At 40.5% G+C, this 21,189-nt stretch overlaps 1 protein-coding gene across 1 annotated transcript; it reads left to right on the forward strand.

Annotated features, from left to right (window-relative positions):
* Positions 1-12,241: 12,241 nt before the first annotated feature.
* Positions 12,242-12,730, forward strand: LOC142436856 (translationally-controlled tumor protein-like). Its single transcript, XM_075540243.1, has one exon. It carries the CDS (start codon positions 12,242-12,244, stop codon positions 12,728-12,730), a length of 489 nt encoding a protein of 162 aa, XP_075396358.1.
* The last annotated feature ends 8,459 nt before the right edge of the window (positions 12,731-21,189 follow it).

Consider the following 21,189-nt stretch of genomic DNA (forward strand, 5'->3'; position numbering starts at 1 on the left):
TCTTAATTCTTGAATAAATGTTTTAAAATATTTTTATTCCAATACTTTAAAATAATTTTTATAACATTATGTTGTACATGAAAAAAGAAATCTAACATTGATATATTATATTACATATTTCATAATAAAATTTTCAATTAAAAAAAGATTTACAGGGTCTTAATCTCTTAGGAGCAGTTATACTATGTCCTAGAGGGTTACTATGGCTAAGAATTCATTTGGTTTTTGTTGGTTATGAATATCGAATTTCTTAATTTGTAACCTATTTTTGGTAGTTATCTCCATTAGTTTGTTTTCTATGTAATCTGTGTTTTGTTTGATCATTTTTAATAAACTTATCAGGAACTGCTATATTTTGCCATTATCCTGGCATCCATCGAATTTCCGATTTGTTTTTATTTTAATTATGTTATATTTTTCTGTGACATCATTTATTATATTATTTATAATATCTTTATTAACTTATTAAGGGTTTTCATTTCAGTTCAGTTCATATATGTATTTTATGGTTTGTGTTTCAGTTTAAAAGGTAGATTTATAAGAATAAACTTATTATTCCTTCCAGTTGTATTTTCCCTTCTTTTGCAGTGTAAGGTCGTCCCAACAGCAAATTTCTGTTAAACCAATGTCTGAGATCACCAGCAAAAGCAAAGCTTACACACAGACATTGGATGCAGCAGCAGTTTGCTCACACAGGGAAGAACAGAGCCGGCTCATCATCAGGAGTGGGAACCGTCCCCACAACCAGCGGTTTCACTCTGGGACCTGGGCAGGGATGGTGGTTTGCACACATCAATTTTTTGTGCTGCAGTTGAGGAACTGTACTCTCTTCATCAGAGCAGGTCTTCTCTCAGCACCCATTAAGGGCAACCAGCGATATCTTGCAGTTCTTCTCTGGCACCTTGCAGGGAAGAGTTGGAAGCAACATGTGAGGAAGATCATGGCTGGTCGTCTATCGGCATCTAGCAAGGCAGATCAGAGCAGGTCTTCTGTCAGCATCGTGCAAGGCTGATGGAAGCATCGTGAAAGGAAGATCAGGGCAGGTCTTCTCGCTGCACCTGTTAATGGCAACAAGGGATATCTTGCAAGGCACACAAGAGCAGTTCTTCTCTGGTAACTTGCAGGGAAGAGCTGGAGCAACTTGCGAGCAATATCATGACTGGTCATCTATTGGTATCTTGCAAGGCAGATCAGGGAAGATCATAGTAGGCCTTCTTTGAGCACCGTTAAGATATATGAAAGACATCTTGAAAGACAGCTTAGAGCAGGTTCTCCCGGCATCTTGCAAGGAAGATTAGCGGCCTGTTACTAGGATCACCATAGTAGGTCTTCTCTCACCATCATGTATGGCGGAGTGAAAGCATCATTCAAGGAAGATGTGGCCAGGTCTTCTCCCAGCATCTCGAAAGAGAGTTCACAGGAAGTTCCCCGAGCATCTTGCAAGGAAGATTAGCGACGTCTTATTAGGAGCACCATATTAGATCTTCTGTCACCATCTTGCATGGCAGATCGACTGGATTTTTCAAGGAAGATCTGGGCAGGTTTTCCTCCATCATCTTGATAGATAGATCAGCAATTTTGCAAGGCAGATCAGAGCAGGTCTTCTATCAGCATTTTGCAGGGAAGATCAGTGGCGTTTTCAAGGAAGGGTACATCACAGTGATCCCATCTCACAAGTAAGATCCTATCATCTCTGAGTTAGGGAGTGGTACGGGGAATAATTTTCAGAGAGGGTACTGTGCATAATAGCTTTGCAGGTCATCTCATGCAGCAGCTGCTTCTAGGTCTATATTATTGGCATGTTGTGCCTACCACCGGATTATGCTCTGTCTTTTGCACCACCTGAGTTTCTGTGTATGCCTGCCGGTTAGGGACCTGCATGGTCATCAGTCATCTGTCTTACTCAGGTTTACACAACACACACACACACTCACACAGGAGTTAACATTTAGACTTGCACAGCAAGAAAATCACAAGTGTCTTTAAATAACATTCTTCAATGTAAAAATCTGATTATAAAATTAATAATGAAAGAAAATCCTGAAACGTGAGAAATGAAACAAGGCCCAGAATTATTGCAGCCTAGGAGGAGGTGAATTTGTTAGCCATTGAGTAGCCTGAGGTGGTTGACAGCCAGTGCAGCTCTTATGAGCAGCTCCAATTTGAGAAACATTTGTAAATTGGCACATCAGAAGGTTCCACAGTGTTTGCCTGACCTAGGCCACTGGTTGACTCACTTCCAAGGTGTTTGGTAAATCCTACGCTACACAGAGACTCTTGTATGATGTGCTAGCACACGCACACACTCACACACACACAGACTCACAGCAGTCATCATTTGTGCACACCCAACAAGAACATCTGTCAGTATCTTTAAAATACATTATTCTATATATAAACCCAATGTTAAAATTTAACAGTTACAAAAATCAGATAACGGATTTCAGCAATGAAAGATGGACTCATACTATCCCGCAATAAGATGAATTGAAGTTTTTAACCAGAGAGGAGCCAAGTCTGGTCGACCGCATGCCGACCTCCTTATGAGCAGGGTGAGTTTGACAAACATGCGTATATAAGCACATGAGAAGTCACCCCAGTGTTTGCCTGGCCTAGACCACTGGTGACAGACTGTCGGGGTGTTTGGTAAAACCCATGCTACGCAAGCAGCCGTATATGATGTGCAAGCACACACACACACACACACACACACACATTCAGGGCCACCCAAACATGTCTCTCTAAGGGTGTAGCATTCTGCGTATGCCAGGGTCTTGATGTACAATTATCAAATATAGATAAAAGTCCCATTTTTCCTACAAATCTTTTGAAGCAAACACAAGATGAGAAAAAAGTGTTGTGAACCCTATGCCTACCTATCCAAATTTTTCCAGAGAGGAGGAGGAAGAATTATTTCACCCACATATGCGACTCCTGATGGCTGAACTGTGTTCAGACCTTTTGAAGGCAGAGAGGGATGTGCATATATGGACGTCTCCGTCAGGTTTCCCTCAGCATCTTACAAGGATGATCAGTAGTCACATCCAAGGGAGATCAGACCAGATCTGCTATCTTGCCAAGCAGATCAGTGATGTCTTGCAAGGTTGATTGGCACAGGTCTTCTATCAGCATCTTCTATGGAGACTCTGCAATATCTTGGTAGGTAGATTAGACCAGGTCTCCTCCCAGCATCTTGCAAGGAATATCTGGCACGTCTTGGCAAGAAAGACGAGAGAAGCTCTCCTATCAGCATCTTCCAAGGAAGATCAGCAGCATTTTGCAAGGAAGACCAGAGCAGGTCTTCTATATGGCAAACATGATGATCCACATGTGCAAGGAAGATCCGAGCACGTCTTCCATCACCATCTTGCAAGGCAGATCACGTCGTCCATCACCATCTTGCAAGGCAGACCTGTTGCAAGAAGATCGCAACAGGTCCTATCTCGGCACGATTTAAGGAAGACGGGGGATATTTTGCGTGGAATATCACACCACGTCATCTATCAGCGTGTTCCAAGGAAGATCGGCGACATCTTGCAGGGCAGGTCAGAACAGGTCTTCTGTCAGCGTCTTGCAAGGCAGATCAAAAAAAATCTTGCCAGAAAGATCAGAGCGGGTCTTCCCTCAGCACCTCGAAAGGAAGGCCAGGGGTTACTTGCAAGGAAGATCAGAGCAGATCTTGTATCAGCATCTTGCAAGGAAGATCAGCAATATCTTGCATGGCAGATCAGAAGGCCAGGCACATCTTGCAAGGAAGATCAGAAAGATGTTGCACGACAGATCAGAAGCCCAGGCATATCTTGCAAGGAAGATCAGAGCAAGTGTTGTATCCGCCTCTTGGTAAGAAGATCGGTAAAATCTGGCGTGGCAGATCAGAGCAGGTCTTCTGTCAGCATCTTGCAAGACAGGTCAACAAAATCTTGCCAGAAAGATCAGGGCGGGTTTTCCCTCAGCATCTCTAAAGGAAGTCCAGGGATAACTTGCATGGAAGATCAGAGCAGGTCTTGTCTCAGCACCTGTTAAGGGCGGCCAGAGATATCTTGCCAGGCAGTTCACAGCAGTTTTTCATGGGCAACCTGCAGGGAAGAGCTGCAGCAACTTGGGAGGAATATCATGTCTGGTCTTCTATCAGCATCTTGCAGGGCAGATCAGGGAAGATCAGAGTAGGCCTTCTACAAGCACCCTTAAGAAATATGAAGGTCATCTTGAAAGACAATTCAGAGCAGCTTCTTCCGGCATCTTGCAAGGGAGATCATGGCAAGTCTTCTATCAGTATCTTGCAAGGCAGATCAGGGAAGATCAGAGTAGGACTTCTTTCAGCACCATTAAGAAATATGAAAGACATCTCGAAAGAGAGTTCAGAGGAAGTTCTCCCAGCATCTTGCAAGGAAGATTAGCGACCTCTTACTAGGAACACCATATTAGGTCTTTTGTCACTATCCTGCATGGCAGATCGATGGCATCTTTCAAGGAAGATCTGGGCAGGTCTTCTCCCAGCATCTTGTTAGATAGATCAGCAGTTTTGCAAGGCAGATCAGAGCAGGTCTTCTATCAGCATTTTGCAGGGAAGATCAGTGGCGTTTTCAAGGAAGGGCACATCAGATTGATCCCATCTCACAAGGAAGATCCTATCATCTGTGGGTTAGGGAGTGGTGCTGCAAACATTTTCCAGAAAGGGTACTGTGTGAAGTAGCTTTGCAGGTCATCTCATGCAGCAGCTGGTTCTAGGACTGTATTATCAGCACGTTGTGCCTACCATCAGATTTGGCTTTGTTTTTTGTTGTGTTTTTTTTTACCACCTGTATTTCTATGTCTGCCTGTCGGTACAGCCCTGCCTGGCCGTCAGTCATCTGTCTCACTCAGGATTACAGCATACAATCACACACACACACACACACACACACACACACACACACACACACCAGTTAACATTTGGAATTTCACGGCAAGATAATCGGCCAATTTCTTTAAATAACATTCTTCAACATAAAAATCTGATTTTATAATTAATAATTAAAGAAAATCGTGAGACATGTGAGATATGAAACCGACCCAGAATTATTGCACAGCAGGAGGAGGTGAATTTGTTAGCCATTGAGTAGCCTGAGTTGTTTGACAGCCTGCACTGCTCCTAGGAGCAGCACCAATTTGATAAAGACATGTAAATTGGCATATCAGAAGGTACCACAGTGTTTGCGTGACCTAGACTGACTTCCAAGGTGTTTGGTAAATCCTACGCTACACAAAGACTCTTTTGTGATGTGCAATCCCATGCACACACTCACACAAACACACACATACACACGCACAGGAGTCAACATTGCATACATCCAACAGGAACATCCAGCAGGATCTTTAAAAAACATTATTCTGCATATAAACCCGATGTTAAAATTAATAATTAAAAAATCATGAAACTTTTGAACAATGAAAGAGCACCCATAATATTCCGCAGTAAGAAGAGGTGAACTTTTTCACCAGAGAGGAGCCAGAGCAGGTCGACAGCATGCAGAACTCCTTATGAGCAGGGTGAGTTTGACAAACATATGTAAATAAGCACATGAGAATGTACCACATTGGTTGCATGACCTACACCACTGGTTGACAGACTCTTGAGGTGTTTGCTAAAACCCATGCTACGCAAACAACCCTATATGATGTGCAAGCACACACACACATTAAGGGCCCCCCCACACATGTCTCTCTAAGGGCGTAGCATTCTGCTTATGCCAGGGTCTTGTTGTGCAATATTGAAATATTGATAAAAGTCCTATTTTTCCCACAAACCTTTTGAAGCAAACCTAAAAGAGTAAAAGGAGAAGTGAACCCTATCCATACATACCCACAATTTTCCAGAGAGTAGGAGCGATAATTTTTCACCCACCTGTAGGCCTTCTGAAGCCTGAACTGGGCTCAGACACGTTGAAGAAGGAGATGCATGCGCACTTGGGAACATCTCCCTCAGGTTGCCCTCAGCATCTTACAAGGATGATCAGTAGCCACATCCAAGGGAGATCAGAGCAGGTCTGCTATCTTGCCACGCATATCATTGATGTCTTGCAAGGTTGATTAGTGCAGGTCTTCTATCAGCATCTTCTATGGAGAAACTGCAATATCTTGGTAGGTAGATTAGACCAGGTCTCCTCCCAGCATCTTGCAAGGAATATCAGTCACATTTGGCCAGGAAAACCAGGGAAGCTCTCCTATCAGCATTTTCCAAGGAAGATCAGCAGCATTTTGCAAGCAAGGCCAGCACAGGTCTTCTATATGGCAAACATGATGATCCACATCTGCAAGGAAGATCCGAGCACGTCTTCCATCACCTTCTTGCAAGGCAGATCAGAAGCGTGTTGCAAGAAGATTGGAACAAGTCTTATCTCAGCACGATTTAAGGAAGACGAGGGATATTTTGCATGGACTATCAAACCAGGTTATCTCTCAGCATCTTCCAATGAAGATCGGCGACATCTTGCAAGGCAAGTCAGAGCAGGTCTTCTGTCAGCATCTTACAAGGCAGATCAGCAAAATCTTGCCAGAAAGATCAGAGCGGGTCTTTCCTCAGCACAACTAAAGCAAGATTATGGATTCCTTGCGAGGAAGATCAGAGCAGGTCTTGTATCAGCATCTTGCAAGGAAAATCAGCAATATCTTGCATCGCAAATCAGAAGGCCAGGCACATCTTGCAAGGAAGTTCAGCAAAATGATGCATGAAAAATCAGAATCCCAGGCATATCTTGCAAGGAAGGTCCAAGCAAGTATTGTATCAGCATCTTGGTAAGAAATCTGCAAAATGTTGCATGGCAGATATTACTAGGTTTTCTATCAGCATCTAGCAAGGCAGATATGAAGCATCCTGAAAGGAAGATCAGAGCAGGTCTTCTCTCAGCACCTGTTAAGGAAGACCAGGGATATCTTCCAAGGAAGATCAGCACAAACTTGCAAGGCAGAACAGAGCAGGTTGGTTCTGGCAACTTGCAGGGAACAGCTGCAACATTTTGCACGGTAAATCATGGCAGATCTTCTATCAGCATCTTGCAAGGCAGATCAGGGAATATCAGAATGGGCCTTCTCTCATCATCATTAAGAGATATCAGCGACATCTTGAAAAAGTGATCACAGTAGGTTCTTCCAGCATTTTGCAAAGAAGATTAGCGACCTGTTATGGAACACCATAGTAGGTCTTTTTTTACCATCTTGAGTGCCAGATTGATGACGTATTTCAAGCCAGATCTGGGCAGGTCTTCTCCCACCATCTTGATAGATAGATCTGCAAAATTTTGCAAGGCAGATCAGAGTATGTCTTCTATCAGAATTTTGCAGGGAAATCAGTGGTGTTTTCAGGGAAGGGCACATCAGATTGATCCCACTCACAAAATAGATCCTCCCCTCTGTGCATTGGGAGTCGTGCTGGGAACAATTTTCTGGAAGAGTACTGCGCGAAAAAGCTTTCCAGGTCATCTCATGCAGCAGCTGCTTCTAGGTCTATATTATTGGCATGTTGTGCCTACCACCGGATTATGCTGTTTTTTCTTTGGACCATCTGAGTTTGTGTGTCTGCCTGTCAGTTATGCCCTGCCTGGCCATGACTCCTCTGTCTAACTCAGGTTTAGACCAGACACACATACACACACACCCACACGGGTCAACATTTGGACTTGCACGACACGTTAATTGGCCAGTATTTTTAAATAACATTCTTCAAAATAAAAATCTGATATTAAAAATAATTTTAAAATTAATGATCTTTCAACAAAGATCAGAGCGGGTCTCCTCACAGCATTTTCCAAGGAATATCTCCCACATCTTTGTAAGAATGACCAGAGCAGGTCTTCTAATAGCTTCTTTGAAGAAGATCAGCAGCATCTTGCACGAAATATCATTGCAGGTCTTCTATATTGCAAAGCAGATCAGCGACATCTTGGCAAGGAAGACCAGAGCAGGTCTTCTGTCAGCACCCTTTAAGGAAGACCAGCGATATCTTGTAAGGAAGATCATTGCAGGTCTCAATCAATTTCTTGCAAGGAAGTTCAGCAAAATCTTGCAAGGTAGAGCAGAACAGATCTCCTCTCACAATTTGCAAGGAAGACCAGCAACATCTTGCCAGGAAGATCAGAGCAGTCCTCTATCAGCATCTTCCAAAAAAGATCCGTGAAGCTCAGACCAGGTCTTCTATCAGCACCTTTTAAAAAGAGTATCAGCAACATATTGTAAGACAGATAAGAGAATGTTTTCCCACCATCTTGCAAGGAAACTTAATAACATCTTGCAAGAAATACTTTTGTCAGGTCTTCTGTCACCATCTTACAAGTCAGATAATCGATATCTTTCAAGGAAGATCTGGGCAGGTTTCCCCCCTGCATCTTGTAATTAAGATCAACATCTTGCAAGGCAGATCAGAGCAGGTCTCTGTCAGCATTTTGCAAGGAAGACAATGGCCTATAAAGAATTGGGTATTTGAAGACCAAATTAACAATTTGAATGATTACATCAAAGACTTTATAGCAGTGTGTAGTATAAACACTTTCTTAGTATAACCAATTCATTAAGCTAGAGTGAGATGATAACTGCAGCATTTCATTTCAACATTACAATTTTGAGGATGTCCACGGATTTTCCAGTATTTCCTCCATTTTCATATAGGCTAACTATGAGTCAGTGCTGAGGGTATGTAGGATTCTGGACCAATTCCATATCTCTTAACAACATGAACAGCCTAAAACACCTTGTCAATAACAGACATTTTATGATTCATAAATAGAATTCATGAATTATATAAAAAATTATTCTCACCACCAGAATGCAAATCTTCCTACACAATTCTTAGTATGTTAGACGCCTCTATTCTAATGTGAAAATACTATGACGGTCTCTTATTTAGCTCTATGTTATCTCCCTGGGCTTGTAGTTGAACCACACTTATGTCACACCTTGTAGTCATCTCAGCAACACCAACAACAGCATTCTAAAAGAAATGCCTTTTCCTTAAATGTCAGAGAATTTTACTAGAAAGTGAAACAAAACAAATACAAATGCAAACCCAAGAAGCTTAAAAGGAAGAATTTACCATAATTTAAAAAATTCTTTAAATCCTCCAAAATAAATACAACACAAGGTGTCAATTTCCCTCTTGAATAAATGTGAAATTAAACTTGGAACCCCCAATAACACAAAGAGTTACAATGTTTAGCAGCTAACTGAGAAGATGGTTCCTTTCTCCTCAGAGACACTTTAACAGATAGATCTGGTGGCTGACTTTTGAAAAAAAATAACCTTTGAAAACACTATGAGGCACAATTCTCAGACAAACATGGGCCACTGTAAACTAAACACAACCAAATATCAAATGTTCTTGAACAGCTCTGGAAACTTAGAATATGAAGACTGTCTTTAACAAGCAAAAGATGTCCTGTGAGTTTGTCACTAGAACAACCAGGGGCAGCGAGATGAAGAGCCAGGACTCCACCATGACTTTCACTGTCTCCCTCTATCTCCAGGCAACAGCTGCCATGAACAACAGTGGGAAAATTCTATGGACAGCCGCTCCAGAGGGGCAATGGATGAAGCCTCATGTTGCAACATAACTCTGGATGGGAAGCTCCAAGATGCTGAGTGGGTCCCTGTGCTCATTCTGACGAATCTTCTCCAAAAGGAATCCTGACCCATGAAGGGTACGCTGCATCTGGTCAGACCTTAGGGAAGGCCAAGTGGGTGGGTGACCTCCATTCTCTGAAATCTTCGCCCCCGCACCTTTAGTCACTGACTGTTATTGAATCAGTGCTTCCCCATGAGTGTCAGAGACTGTGCCCTTTACTAAAGAAGCAAGCCTCACTTTTAATCCCATCCCGCCACCATTACACCGTGTCAGAAATGTTTAGAAAAAAATTCTAGTCACACTACTCACCTTTTCAATTCACAGTTGTAGAGGCTTTCAAGGCTCAGATATCATTCTGGACCACTCTCTTGACTCAAGTAGGTGAGTACCAGAGGAATCCAAGATGGGAACGTGGGACGGTAGGCTGCATCCTCCCAGGCTATGCAGAAGGATGAATCCAAGTTATGTAGGAAATATGGCAAGATGCTGTCTCAAGTCTGGAGATGCACAAGTATGGTGAGGCCCTGGACCTGGCCAAATCTGCACAGCTTACAGAGAGAATCCACTTACATTTATACTGGGGGAAACCACACCCACCAGGATAGCACCTCCCACTTCTGGCTGCTGACAGAAAATCTCTTCATGGATGTGATGGCATTACTTGTCACCTAGGCTGACATTATCGTAATCGTTAACCTTCTGAGAATCCTGGCCAAGCAAGCCGATAAAGAACCTAACCCATTACAAAAAACCGACTGTTCCATAAACCCAAGTGATTTCAATAACATTGAAGAACGTGAAAGGGAAGAGGGATGGGCAATACCCTTCCAAAAATGGCATCCAACCAGATGTGTTCAGTGTTGAGCTCTGAAGAAGAGTCCAGCACATTTTCTTAGTTTTTAAGTGTGTTTTGAAGGAATCATCACTAATTGGGGGGTTTCCGTTTAAAGTGTATTTTCTTATAAATTAGGTGGGTAGAATTCTGTGGCTTATGTTACGTAGCCTATCAGCCATAGGTTAAGCCTCTCTTATTCTGTTGCTTCTGGGGCAAGTTCCTTGTCTGCTTGGACTATCTGTGGGATTAACTTGCTTTAGATAGCACTGTGTATGTGTATGTGTGCTTCAACATTACCTTGGATCTAGGAGGTTCACTGTGTAGGGACTGCTGGTCCACAGAAGAACTCTGATCCAGGTCTCCTTTCTTGCTGTAGTCAGGTCCTACATCTCTCTTTTCAATTCTCTATAATGCTTTCATAGATGAAAGGCTGTGCTGCTATACCTCAGGATAATCCCTTTACCTTTATCTCAGAAAGCTTATGAAGGGAGTAAAGGATTTACCAAACAGCCTGAATCCCTTTACCATGGAATGTCTTCACACATGATACCATCACAACTGATCCATCAGAGTTTCATTTTATATCATCAACATAAAATAAATCAAGCCCAGTAACACTGTGTCCATTCCCCCTCATAGCCAATCATTGGACAGACTAGAATTGCTCCCTAGTTCCCTCAATGCTGTCCATAATAGGATCCCCAAACTACTGGCTCTATTGCATGTCCTACTATCAGGAAAACAGAAAAATCACCCACATCCCTGCAGGCAACTGAAAATGTTTTCATTATATACCATAATCCAGAATAAGAGTAAAAATATTCTCACTGCCATTGCATCAGAGCAGACTAATAACTATTTAGGACAAGGTAGAACTGCCCCTGTGAGTTTTTATGACTGTAATTCTTTCTGGGATTAGAAAAACCACATATTTCTCCTATAAAGTACACGTGGACCATTCCATTTCCACTCAAGAGGAAGTATCAGGTACTTTGATAAAAACTAAAATATGTCTTTATGGGAGCAAACTTCTCACCTTTCTCAATTGGAAACTTGGTGAGTTTGAAGCCACCATCTCTTGATTAATAGACCCACTGAGCATACTACTCGACCAGACTCTAAACCTGACATCATTACGTAATTACTACACTACAAAGAATTATGACCCCAGAAAGTTGATACAGATAATGAACCTCTGCATATAATTAAGATATTTAAACACAATGAGGGCCCCGAATAGGTACTGAGCTTTAAAAGAGATAGAGAGTGAGCAGTACATACCAATCTGTTTGCCCTGTTTATATTGAATACAGCAAGTAAATCCATATCTTCAAAATTCAATATAGATTACACCCAGTTCACCCCAAAAGTAGACTTGTATGCTTTCTGTTACACATGCTCATTATGAAAGAAATAAATACAACACTTGTAAGGCTTTCACAAACAGAAAGTCATTCTCTTCCCATTGGGGTGGGTAGAAAGTTACATTTTATGTGACTGGACCAATACATAGCATAATGAGAATTTTAGAACTTATTGGGATTGTCAATGATTACATCTTGCTTGCATGCACAATAAGTGCCCATGGAAGCAGAAGTCAAGAGATCAAGTGAACCATGACAGTAGATAAATCTGCTTCAAAAGACATCTTGAAAGTGTTGAAAAGCACCCCGCCCCTTCTGCCAGATGCCCCTCCCCTTGCGCCGGCCGCCCCTCCCCCAGCGCCAACTGTAACTTTCGCTCCCTTCAGCGCTGTCCTCTTGGAGCTCCGAGCTGCCCGAAGCCAGCGCAGCCACCGCCCTCTCGCCACCGTCATGATCATCTACCGGGACCTCATCAGCCGAGATGAGCTGTTCTCTGACATGTACAAGATCTGGGAGATCACGGGCGGGCTGTGTCTGGAAGTGGAGGGCACCATGGTCCGCAGGGCCCAAGGCCACATCTATGACGCGCTCATCGGCGGCAACGCGTCCGCCGAAGGCACCGAGGGCGACGGGCCCGAGCACAAGGTGGTCACCGACGTGGACATCGTCATGAACCATCACTTGCAGGAGACCAGCTTCACCAAGGAGGCCTACAAAAGGTACATCAAGGACTACATGAAATCCCTCAAAGGCAAGCTGGAGGAGCGGAAGCCGGAACGCATGAAGCCCTTTATGACCGCCAATTTCAAGAAGTACCAGTTCTTTCAGGGCGAGAACACGATTCCCGACGGCATGGTGGCCCTGCTGGACTACTGCGAGGGCGGCGGGACCCCGTACATGATCTTCTTCAAGGACGGCTTAGAGATGGAGAAGTGCTGACAGTGGGCAATGCACGACTGACCGCCCGACCGCCCCTCCTCCTAGCTGTCTGCGGTCCGCCCACACGACACCAGGACCGAGACAAACGGAACTGATGCCATCATGAGCTCTGCGTCGACTTGTGACCTTGACTTGGAGCGGTGACCTTGATTTTTTGGAGCAGAGGCTTTTTTTTGTTGTTTAAGAAAAAAACACAAAAAAAATGTCGTGTAGGTTGTCTAAAAATAAAATGCATTTAAACAAAACTAAAATAAAGAGTTGGAAATGCAACCCAAAAAAGTGTTGAAAAGCAAAGATGTTACCTTGAGGATTTTAAAGTATGCCTGCAGAAGCCTTGGAATTTTCTGATTCTTTCTTTTTCCTCAAACCATTTTGAGAACTAATCCAGATATCACATCATTCAATAGTTGTATCTTGTCATGCAAATGACTATCAGTTTCAAACATTTTCTTTTGGCTTATATTTCTTTTTTGTTTGTTTGTTTTTGCTTAAATTTCTTGATAGCAACTCCTCATTATCTCCCACCAGGAACCCTTAATGTAGCTATAGTTTCTATAGAGTCACCCACACTGGGTTCTATATACCAAATATGTATAGAAAGATCCATAACAGTCTCAGAAGGCTGCCAACAATAACAACAACAGTAAAGAAATAAACTCAATTTGGAAACCAAAACCAGAAAGTATTAAAAAACAAGATTAAGGTGAAAGTGTATCAATAGGGAGATCAAATAACAAGTTTTTAACTTTCAAGTCAGATTTTTTATTTCAATCTGCTATAATCATCTCTCTAATACTCTGTCTGATAACCAGGTTATTCCCATCCCTTATTTATGGTCAGAGAGAAATCACCAGAAGCTTATTCCTTGTGTAGAACCCGCAAATGTATTTGGCCTTCAAATGTCATCCACAGCCTTCTCAAAATCAGAGTTAAAAAATTAAACTCTGATACAATTATCTCCTTAGATTTGAATGTGACTATTGGCAATCCTTTGATCAGCATGTTGGTGTTCTTCTCCATGTGGACTTAGTTGACGTTAGACTGAGATGACTGCTTGTTTAAAAACAAAGCTTAAGACCCCAGACACCATTCTTTCTGAGAGCAAGATACCATCTCATTTCTTCACCACACTTTGCTGTAGCACCCACACCTGTGGTTCCTTCAAAAGGGCACATACTGATCAGGGCAATGTCATAAGAACTAATTGTTCTTAGATTGAGCTAGGGTTAAGTGTGACCCCCACATCCACCCCTAACTCTGTGTTTTCTATTCACCTCTTCTCACCTTCCAGATTTTTTTTTACTTTAATGCAGATAACTTTATCAATCATCCCCTTGGAGCATATGATTCTTCTGCTTGTAGTGTCATTGATTTAGGGCATGTAATATATTTAAAACACAATTGAGAAAAGGAAATTAAAGAAGTGTGCAGACAGTATTTTCAATTTCCTGTGACCAAGGAATGTGAAAGTTATACATTCTTCAGTGCATAGAAAGGAAGACTGAAGAAGAATCAAAGTGTTAGAATATAGTAATGGCAGAAAACATTGACAGCACCATGGACTGCCGAAAGTGAAGACAAATCATTCTCAAGGACCAACACCTTGAGTTTCCGGGTAAGGCCATTTGTTATGAGAACTTAGTGCTTATTCTGCTCCCTCATTCCTTGTGTACTTTGAGAAAGTGCATACAAGCTTACTAACACATGTCCTAGCTAACAGATAAAATAAAAGACCGTGCAGGGCATCCATCAGGGTGACATCCAACCAGAGGTGTTAGTCCTTTACTGGATAAAGGGTTGGTATTCCAACCTACATTTGTGACATGGTTTATCACATAAGCTCACCCTGGTGGACTTATACAAATGGAAGACAATATCCATAATATATAAGAAAAATTAACACCCTTCTATTGGCTCTATATTCACTCACATCTCCCATGTACGACTGAGAAGATCTCTTCTCTAGGACTTCCAATGCGCTAAATCTCAATGGTAGCAGTCTCATCTTCTTTGCTAGAGTAATTTGGGATCACAGACCAACAAATAAGCCTTCACACAACAAGGGCTTCAAATTTACAAGGTAGCATGATTGCCAATCTACTGAGTATCACGGCCTGACCAAGCTGACACAGAGAAGACGCACCTCAGGGAAATGAGATTTGCATCAGGGAAAGCATGCCAGAGACCAACTGCAAAGGCAGTGAAGGCAAAAAGATAGAGGGTGAACAAGACCTCAGAATTATGACACCCTGATTATGGTGAGTAAGGCATGGTGAATGTGCTCTGGAATGTCATTCAAACAATGCAAAGCAGACCTGTGTTCAAGCGCTGTCTTTCTGTTTGGAGCCCAGAGTATAACTGTTGATACGACCCCACACAGACCCCTCTCATGGAGTTCATTCAGCACCCTAGATAGCTGCCCCTTTCATGGTTTCTCAGGCTGTAAACGTATCATTGTCCTTCCCAGTGAAGTAACTGGTAGGAGTAGCACACAGACCATGTCCTTAGCTATCAAACGTTTCTGTCAAAGCACCACTAGGGCTAAATTCCCTACTCCACTGGGGTTACCAAAGAAGCATCATGATATAGCTGCCCAAGCACTGAGATGCACTGTGCAACCAGTGACACAACAATAAGGCATCACTGGTGGGAAAGATATGCAAAGCTAAGCTTCAAACATGGTGATATGGGAAATATAAAGAGGGTAACCAGTACATCCTCTCTGGATACCCATTTCTACTGAGTAGAGAAAATCTTCACAGATTCTGAATAGACATAGGAATACACTCATGCCAAATGTAGGACAACCAGAGATATAAATACCAGATGTGGTGCATATACATACATATATACACACATATATATATATATTATAAAGCTACTTAAGTATGGAAGTTTATTATTGTTGTGGCATATTACTTCAAATATAGGTAGTATGCAGGGTTGAGGGCTGTGTTGAGGTCATGTGGTGCTGGATCTTTGAGTTAGAGGAGAATAACAGATAACTAAATATTGTTGAGCGGAGATGAAGAAATCTTAATAGATGAGTAGGTACAGAGAATAGGATATATTAGCACAAGGGTAGGGTTTAAGCGATGTTATAATCATAAGTGGTCTTCTGACTAAGTATAATGTTTTTTTTTATAAATTAGAAAAGGGAATTTCAAGAGGTATTCTAGTACTTGATTGTTTATGTGAAAGGGTGTCACTGAGAAAATGAGGGGTGTGTCTTGAGGTAGTGGTGAATGTGGTATAGATAGAGTATATCTAGTAAGTAATCTAAAAGATTAACATATCAATTCCCTATATAGTACATGAAGAGCGCAACAGATCAATGTTACTGTGTTTATAAGAAAGCGACCCCCTTTTTTTTGGGGGGGGGGCGACACTCTGTTTAGCAGCTTTAAGTGTCAGTGTCACATGGGACATAGTGGAGAGGCATTGGGTTTCTGTGTCACACCAAATAGCCATCATCAATGCAGGGGTCCCAGAAAGGAAATGGAGGTCCAGTAGGAATGGAGGCTTGAGGTTTTAGTGGTGGGGAAAGGGCACTTCTAATCAGGGGGAGGTCATTAAGAGGTAAATGGCAGCACTGGTTAGTTGCCAAGTTGAAGGACTTGCTGTTATATGAAGTTCTGGGTTATCTGGGCGGTGTGGGAGATTAAAGTTTTTTAAAAAGAGAATAAAAATAATATACATTATAGTTATATTCTGACTGAGATTGGTTGAGTTTGCTAAAAGAGTCTTTCAGGCAGCCATGTTTTCCCCTGAAATTCAATCATTTGAAAAGAGTTCTGAGTGGAGAATTTCCTCATCAAAAATATGAATTTAAACGTATGTCTTTTATCTCAGATAAATAAACTTCTTAACCTGATATTTTTGAACTAAGAGAAATGAGCAAATGTCAATAAATTACACACATACACAAAAACCTATACCTGGCATTCACCAGAACATAAAATGACTAAATGAAAAATATACAAATATCAGGAAACTCCCTGAATAAAAAAGATCTGTGATTTGTCCTTCAGGAGACTGGACCTTAATATTTTGAAAGTTTAGGTTGGAGAAACCCCAGGTGATAAAATGGCACCCTCCTCATTAAAAAATAAACTCAATTAACCATGAACTAAGTGGAAGTGAAGATACAAAAATGTTGGGCCGAGATCAGACCTAATAAATTGAAAACAAAATGAAGTCAGGATCTTGAATGAGGAGTCAAGATTCCTGAGTATGCCCAGTTGGATAAGAAATCTTTCATTCCATTGGGGCTCCACTCAAGTTCCCCCTCAATGCAAGAGTATTTTGTTCTATTAAACTGGCATTTCATGATGCTCACCTTCCTGGCATAATCGCCAAAGACAAAGTTGGTGCATAAGCAAATGTGGTGAAGAAAGCTGAGGGTGCCTGATTATCAAAAGATATAGGGTCTGGGGTCTTAAAGGCTTGAAGGTAAAAAAGTGGCCATCTAGCTCAGAAGCAACAAAGCCTACATGGAAGGAGTACACCAGCCTGTGTGGTCCTGAGGTGTCAAAGGGATCAGGTATCCTCAGAACAAACAATCATATCATTGTGAATAAGGGGCTGTGCTGTGCGTAGTGGCGACCCAAAGTCCATCTGCAGGCAATTGGAGATTCCCTTACAGAAGGGCCGCAGGAATGAGATGAGCCAGTTAGGTTTCAATGTAGCAAAAATGAAACATACAACTTCCTTCTAGTTCCTAAATGCTTTCTACCCCGCAACTATCCTGATCCCAATTCTACCTTACAAATCTGGCTAGACAAAAGGATGTACACTGGTACAGTTCGGTACTGGAAACACAGGGAATCCAGGGTGGATGATACCTTCAGAACCAGTGCTACAAGTGGCAATACTGGGAGGGTGGAGGGAGGAAGGGGTGGAAAGGGAGAACCGATTGCAAGGATCTATATATAACCTCCTCCATGGGGGACAGACAACAGAAAAGTGGGTGAAAGGAGACGTTGGACAGTGTAAGATATGACAAAATAATTTTTAAATTATCGAGGGTTCAAGAGGGTGGGGGGAGTGGAGGTGGGGGAGATGAACTGATGCCAGTGGCTTAAGTGGAGAAAAAATGTTTTGAGAATGATGAGGGCAATGCATGTACAGATGTGCTTTACGCGATTGATATATGTATGGGTTGTGATAAGAGTTGTATGATAAAATGATTAAAAACAAAACAAAAGAAATCTTTCATTCCAATTATCCAGTATTAGTCACTGTGATTACTGTTTGGGCATAAAAAGACTTAAACTGGTGCAAAGAAGATAAAAATTACTTTAGACATGGTAGTCAAGTGAAATATACAAGGCTGATTACTGTGACCCACTGGCTCAGAAGCACATGTCCAAGTCTGTTTTTTACCAGTAACAGTGCATTGGACATGCTATCAATCAGTAACCATGTTTTCTAGGATTAGCAGCCACATCATTTACATGGATCATGAAAAGTCATATTTTCTTCTTGGGAAAACAAAAGAAAACTCTTGTGTCCTAGATTGAGACCAGGCTGTCTGTGGGGTCTTTGACACCTTAAAGCATGTTGGACTTTGTTCTAGTTGATTGCTATAGACAAATTCATCACCTCAACATATATGGTGTTTTTGTACAGTGATTCACCTCCAGAATGCCCTTTCCTGGTACCACTAACAAAAATAGTACTTTGAGTTCATCCAGAAAGTAGCCTGTGTGATTCCAGCAGAAACTACATTGAAACACTACTAATTGGATCACAGAATTTCACAGTTACTTAAAAACGAGTTGATATTAACTTGTTATAAATACACATACCATATGACAGCTAGATCCCCACAAGTATTTATTCATATAAAAGTATATATGTTCAGAAAATAGTGGTACAGGATTATTAATATATTCTTTAATAAAATTTTAGAAAATAGTGTATAAAACATTACCAAATTCCTATATATTGGTGAGGTCATAAAAATATTTGTATATAAATAAAATTAATGATCCATAAAATTTATGTTGCATCTATAGAAGTCAGCAGATGAGAAAATTGAGCGCACACACTACTAAAGAGTTATAAAGCTTTGTCATAATTCCTAATGCTTCTCTGCAATATGGGTTTTTCATATGTACAGTGAAGTTTTTGGATTCACTAAATCTGTTACTACATTCCTTACATTCCTAAATCTGTTACTATGTTCCTTACATTCATAAGTCTTCCCTTTACTTTGAGTTGTTATATGGTTAATGAGGTGTTATATGTTATATGTTATACTTTGAGTTGTTATATGGTTAATGAGGTGTGAGTATTGAATAAATTAGTTCCTACATTCATTACTGTAATAATGTCTTCTCTCCACTATGAATTCTCATATGTTGATTGAGTTCTGAGGAATTATTAAAGGCATTTCCACATTCCTTACACTCATAAAACCTCTGCCCACTGTGAATACTCATATGTATTTTGAGGTTTGTGGATTGAGTAAATGTTCTCTTGTATTCCTTACACTCATAAGGCCTCTCCCCACTGTGAATTCTCATATGTTGTGTAAAGCTAGCAGATCTAGTAAAAGTTTTTTCTCAGTCTTTACGTTTATAAGGCCTACTTCCAGTGTAAACTCGCATATGTCTAGTATGAACTGAGGCTCTAAGAAAAGCTTTGCCACATTCCTCTGCTGTGAGTTTTCAAATGTTGAATGACACATGTGTCTTGAGTAAAAGCCTTCCCACAGTGCTTGCATTCATGAGATTGAGCTCCATTGAAAATTTCAATATCATCCGTGAGTGTTGATGGATCTCCATGGAGTTTTCTATATTATTTATTGTCACCTTTGCTTTCTTTTAGAAATTCTATTGTAATGTTCATATTGTTTTTTCCATTTTTGTTAAACTTGTCAGCATTGAACTGAGTATGAAATTGCTTGTTATGCTGTAGTGAAGGTAAATGCTTGAATGATTTTCCATCCCAAAGATGTTCCATGGGATATAAGTGTTCTGGTCTTTTTAATTCAGGAAGAATTCCAATTTGACTGGAGAGCTCATGAATAGTATTTACTTCATATATTCTAGAGGATATCAAGGGCAAATACTTTCTACTAAAACAAGCAGGTAAAAAGAAGGTTTTTACCATTTTATTATGCCCATAGATAGTAAACATACACAATTTATCTCAATTATCTAACAAATCATAAATTTAAATATCAGATACAATCATAATGGTTGGTGAGTTAATAAAATATGGAGAAATTATATAAGTGGGCATATGAGAAATATATTTAAATATTTAAAAGTAATTCACAGGGATTAAAACTATATATCTGCAATAAATATTTTAAGTGTACTATTAAAATAAATGTTGACACTTTATATTGAGTGCCATTTCTTTAGTCATAATTTTGGTAATTGAATTAATATATGTATAGGTTATACATTTGTATATGCAACCATATTTGTAATGCATATGCTTTTATATTATATTCTAATAGATATATGGATAGAGATATAAGCTGTAATTTAGTCATTCTACTCATTGTGACGCTATAAGGTAGATAGGAATATTAATTTTTATCAGAACAATAATATCGTATTTCTCATAATGTGTGGTCGATGTGTTAGAACCACTCTCCTTTCAGTTAGCAATGAAATGCTTAATATCATGCACCACAAGCCTTATGTTTCTGTGACTGCATATGCATATATACAAACATACATTTATTTTCATCTACAATAACATGAGATGGAATTAAATGTTTTCTGGAATAATTTCTATTTTTTCATGGATTTTGGTTTGTTGATGTACCAACTATGTCTCAAAATTCACTTTGAGTGGATTATGACTCAGTTCAACACTTCAGGTGCATGTAAAAATTTACCCGTAGTTTTCTGAGATGATAGCTTTTCAATGCAGTACAAGGCCTTAGGTTTCTCCCTTGGAACAGGTGGTGGTTTAGAACTGCCAAACTTGTGGTTAGCAGGCAATATTCAAAGAGCAATTGGCAATTAAACACATCTTAGAAGTTTATCACTAACAATAATGTGTACAGTTTCTAATTAGAAGATCAAATTAAAAACTACGGGACACAATGCAGATGTAACACTAATGATGAAAAGTGACTTTTTTTTTTTCCTTCACCACTACACCAGGTGAATTAGGTGTTGGCTACTAAGACATAGTGCTGGTGAAAAGAACGTTGATCACCAACTTAATATGAGGTGATCTATATGTGTAGACGGTGTGTTGATTATGCACAGATATTTATTTTATATCATTTATATTTTTACATATTTATATATATAAACAGCATATTCCTACATGTACATGTAAAGACAGGGTATTATAAGATGATAAGACAATTTTGGCTCTGAGCGGCTTATCTGTAAGTATTAAAGAAGGAGATCACCAAAGGATTGATTCTTTAGAGGCACTGGCAGGTTCTGAGTTGCCTCATTTTGCTATTAGATGAGTACTTA

The sequence above is a fragment of the Tenrec ecaudatus genome, unplaced genomic scaffold, assembly GCF_050624435.1.
Source record: "Tenrec ecaudatus isolate mTenEca1 unplaced genomic scaffold, mTenEca1.hap1 Scaffold_707, whole genome shotgun sequence".
Classification (NCBI taxonomy): Eukaryota; Metazoa; Chordata; class Mammalia; order Afrosoricida; family Tenrecidae; genus Tenrec; species Tenrec ecaudatus.

Excerpts from the sequence above, each read along its gene's own strand:
- LOC142436856 (XM_075540243.1), top strand. The coding sequence starts at position 12,242 with ATGATCATCTACCGGGACCTCATCAGCCGAGATGAGCTGTTCTCTGAC.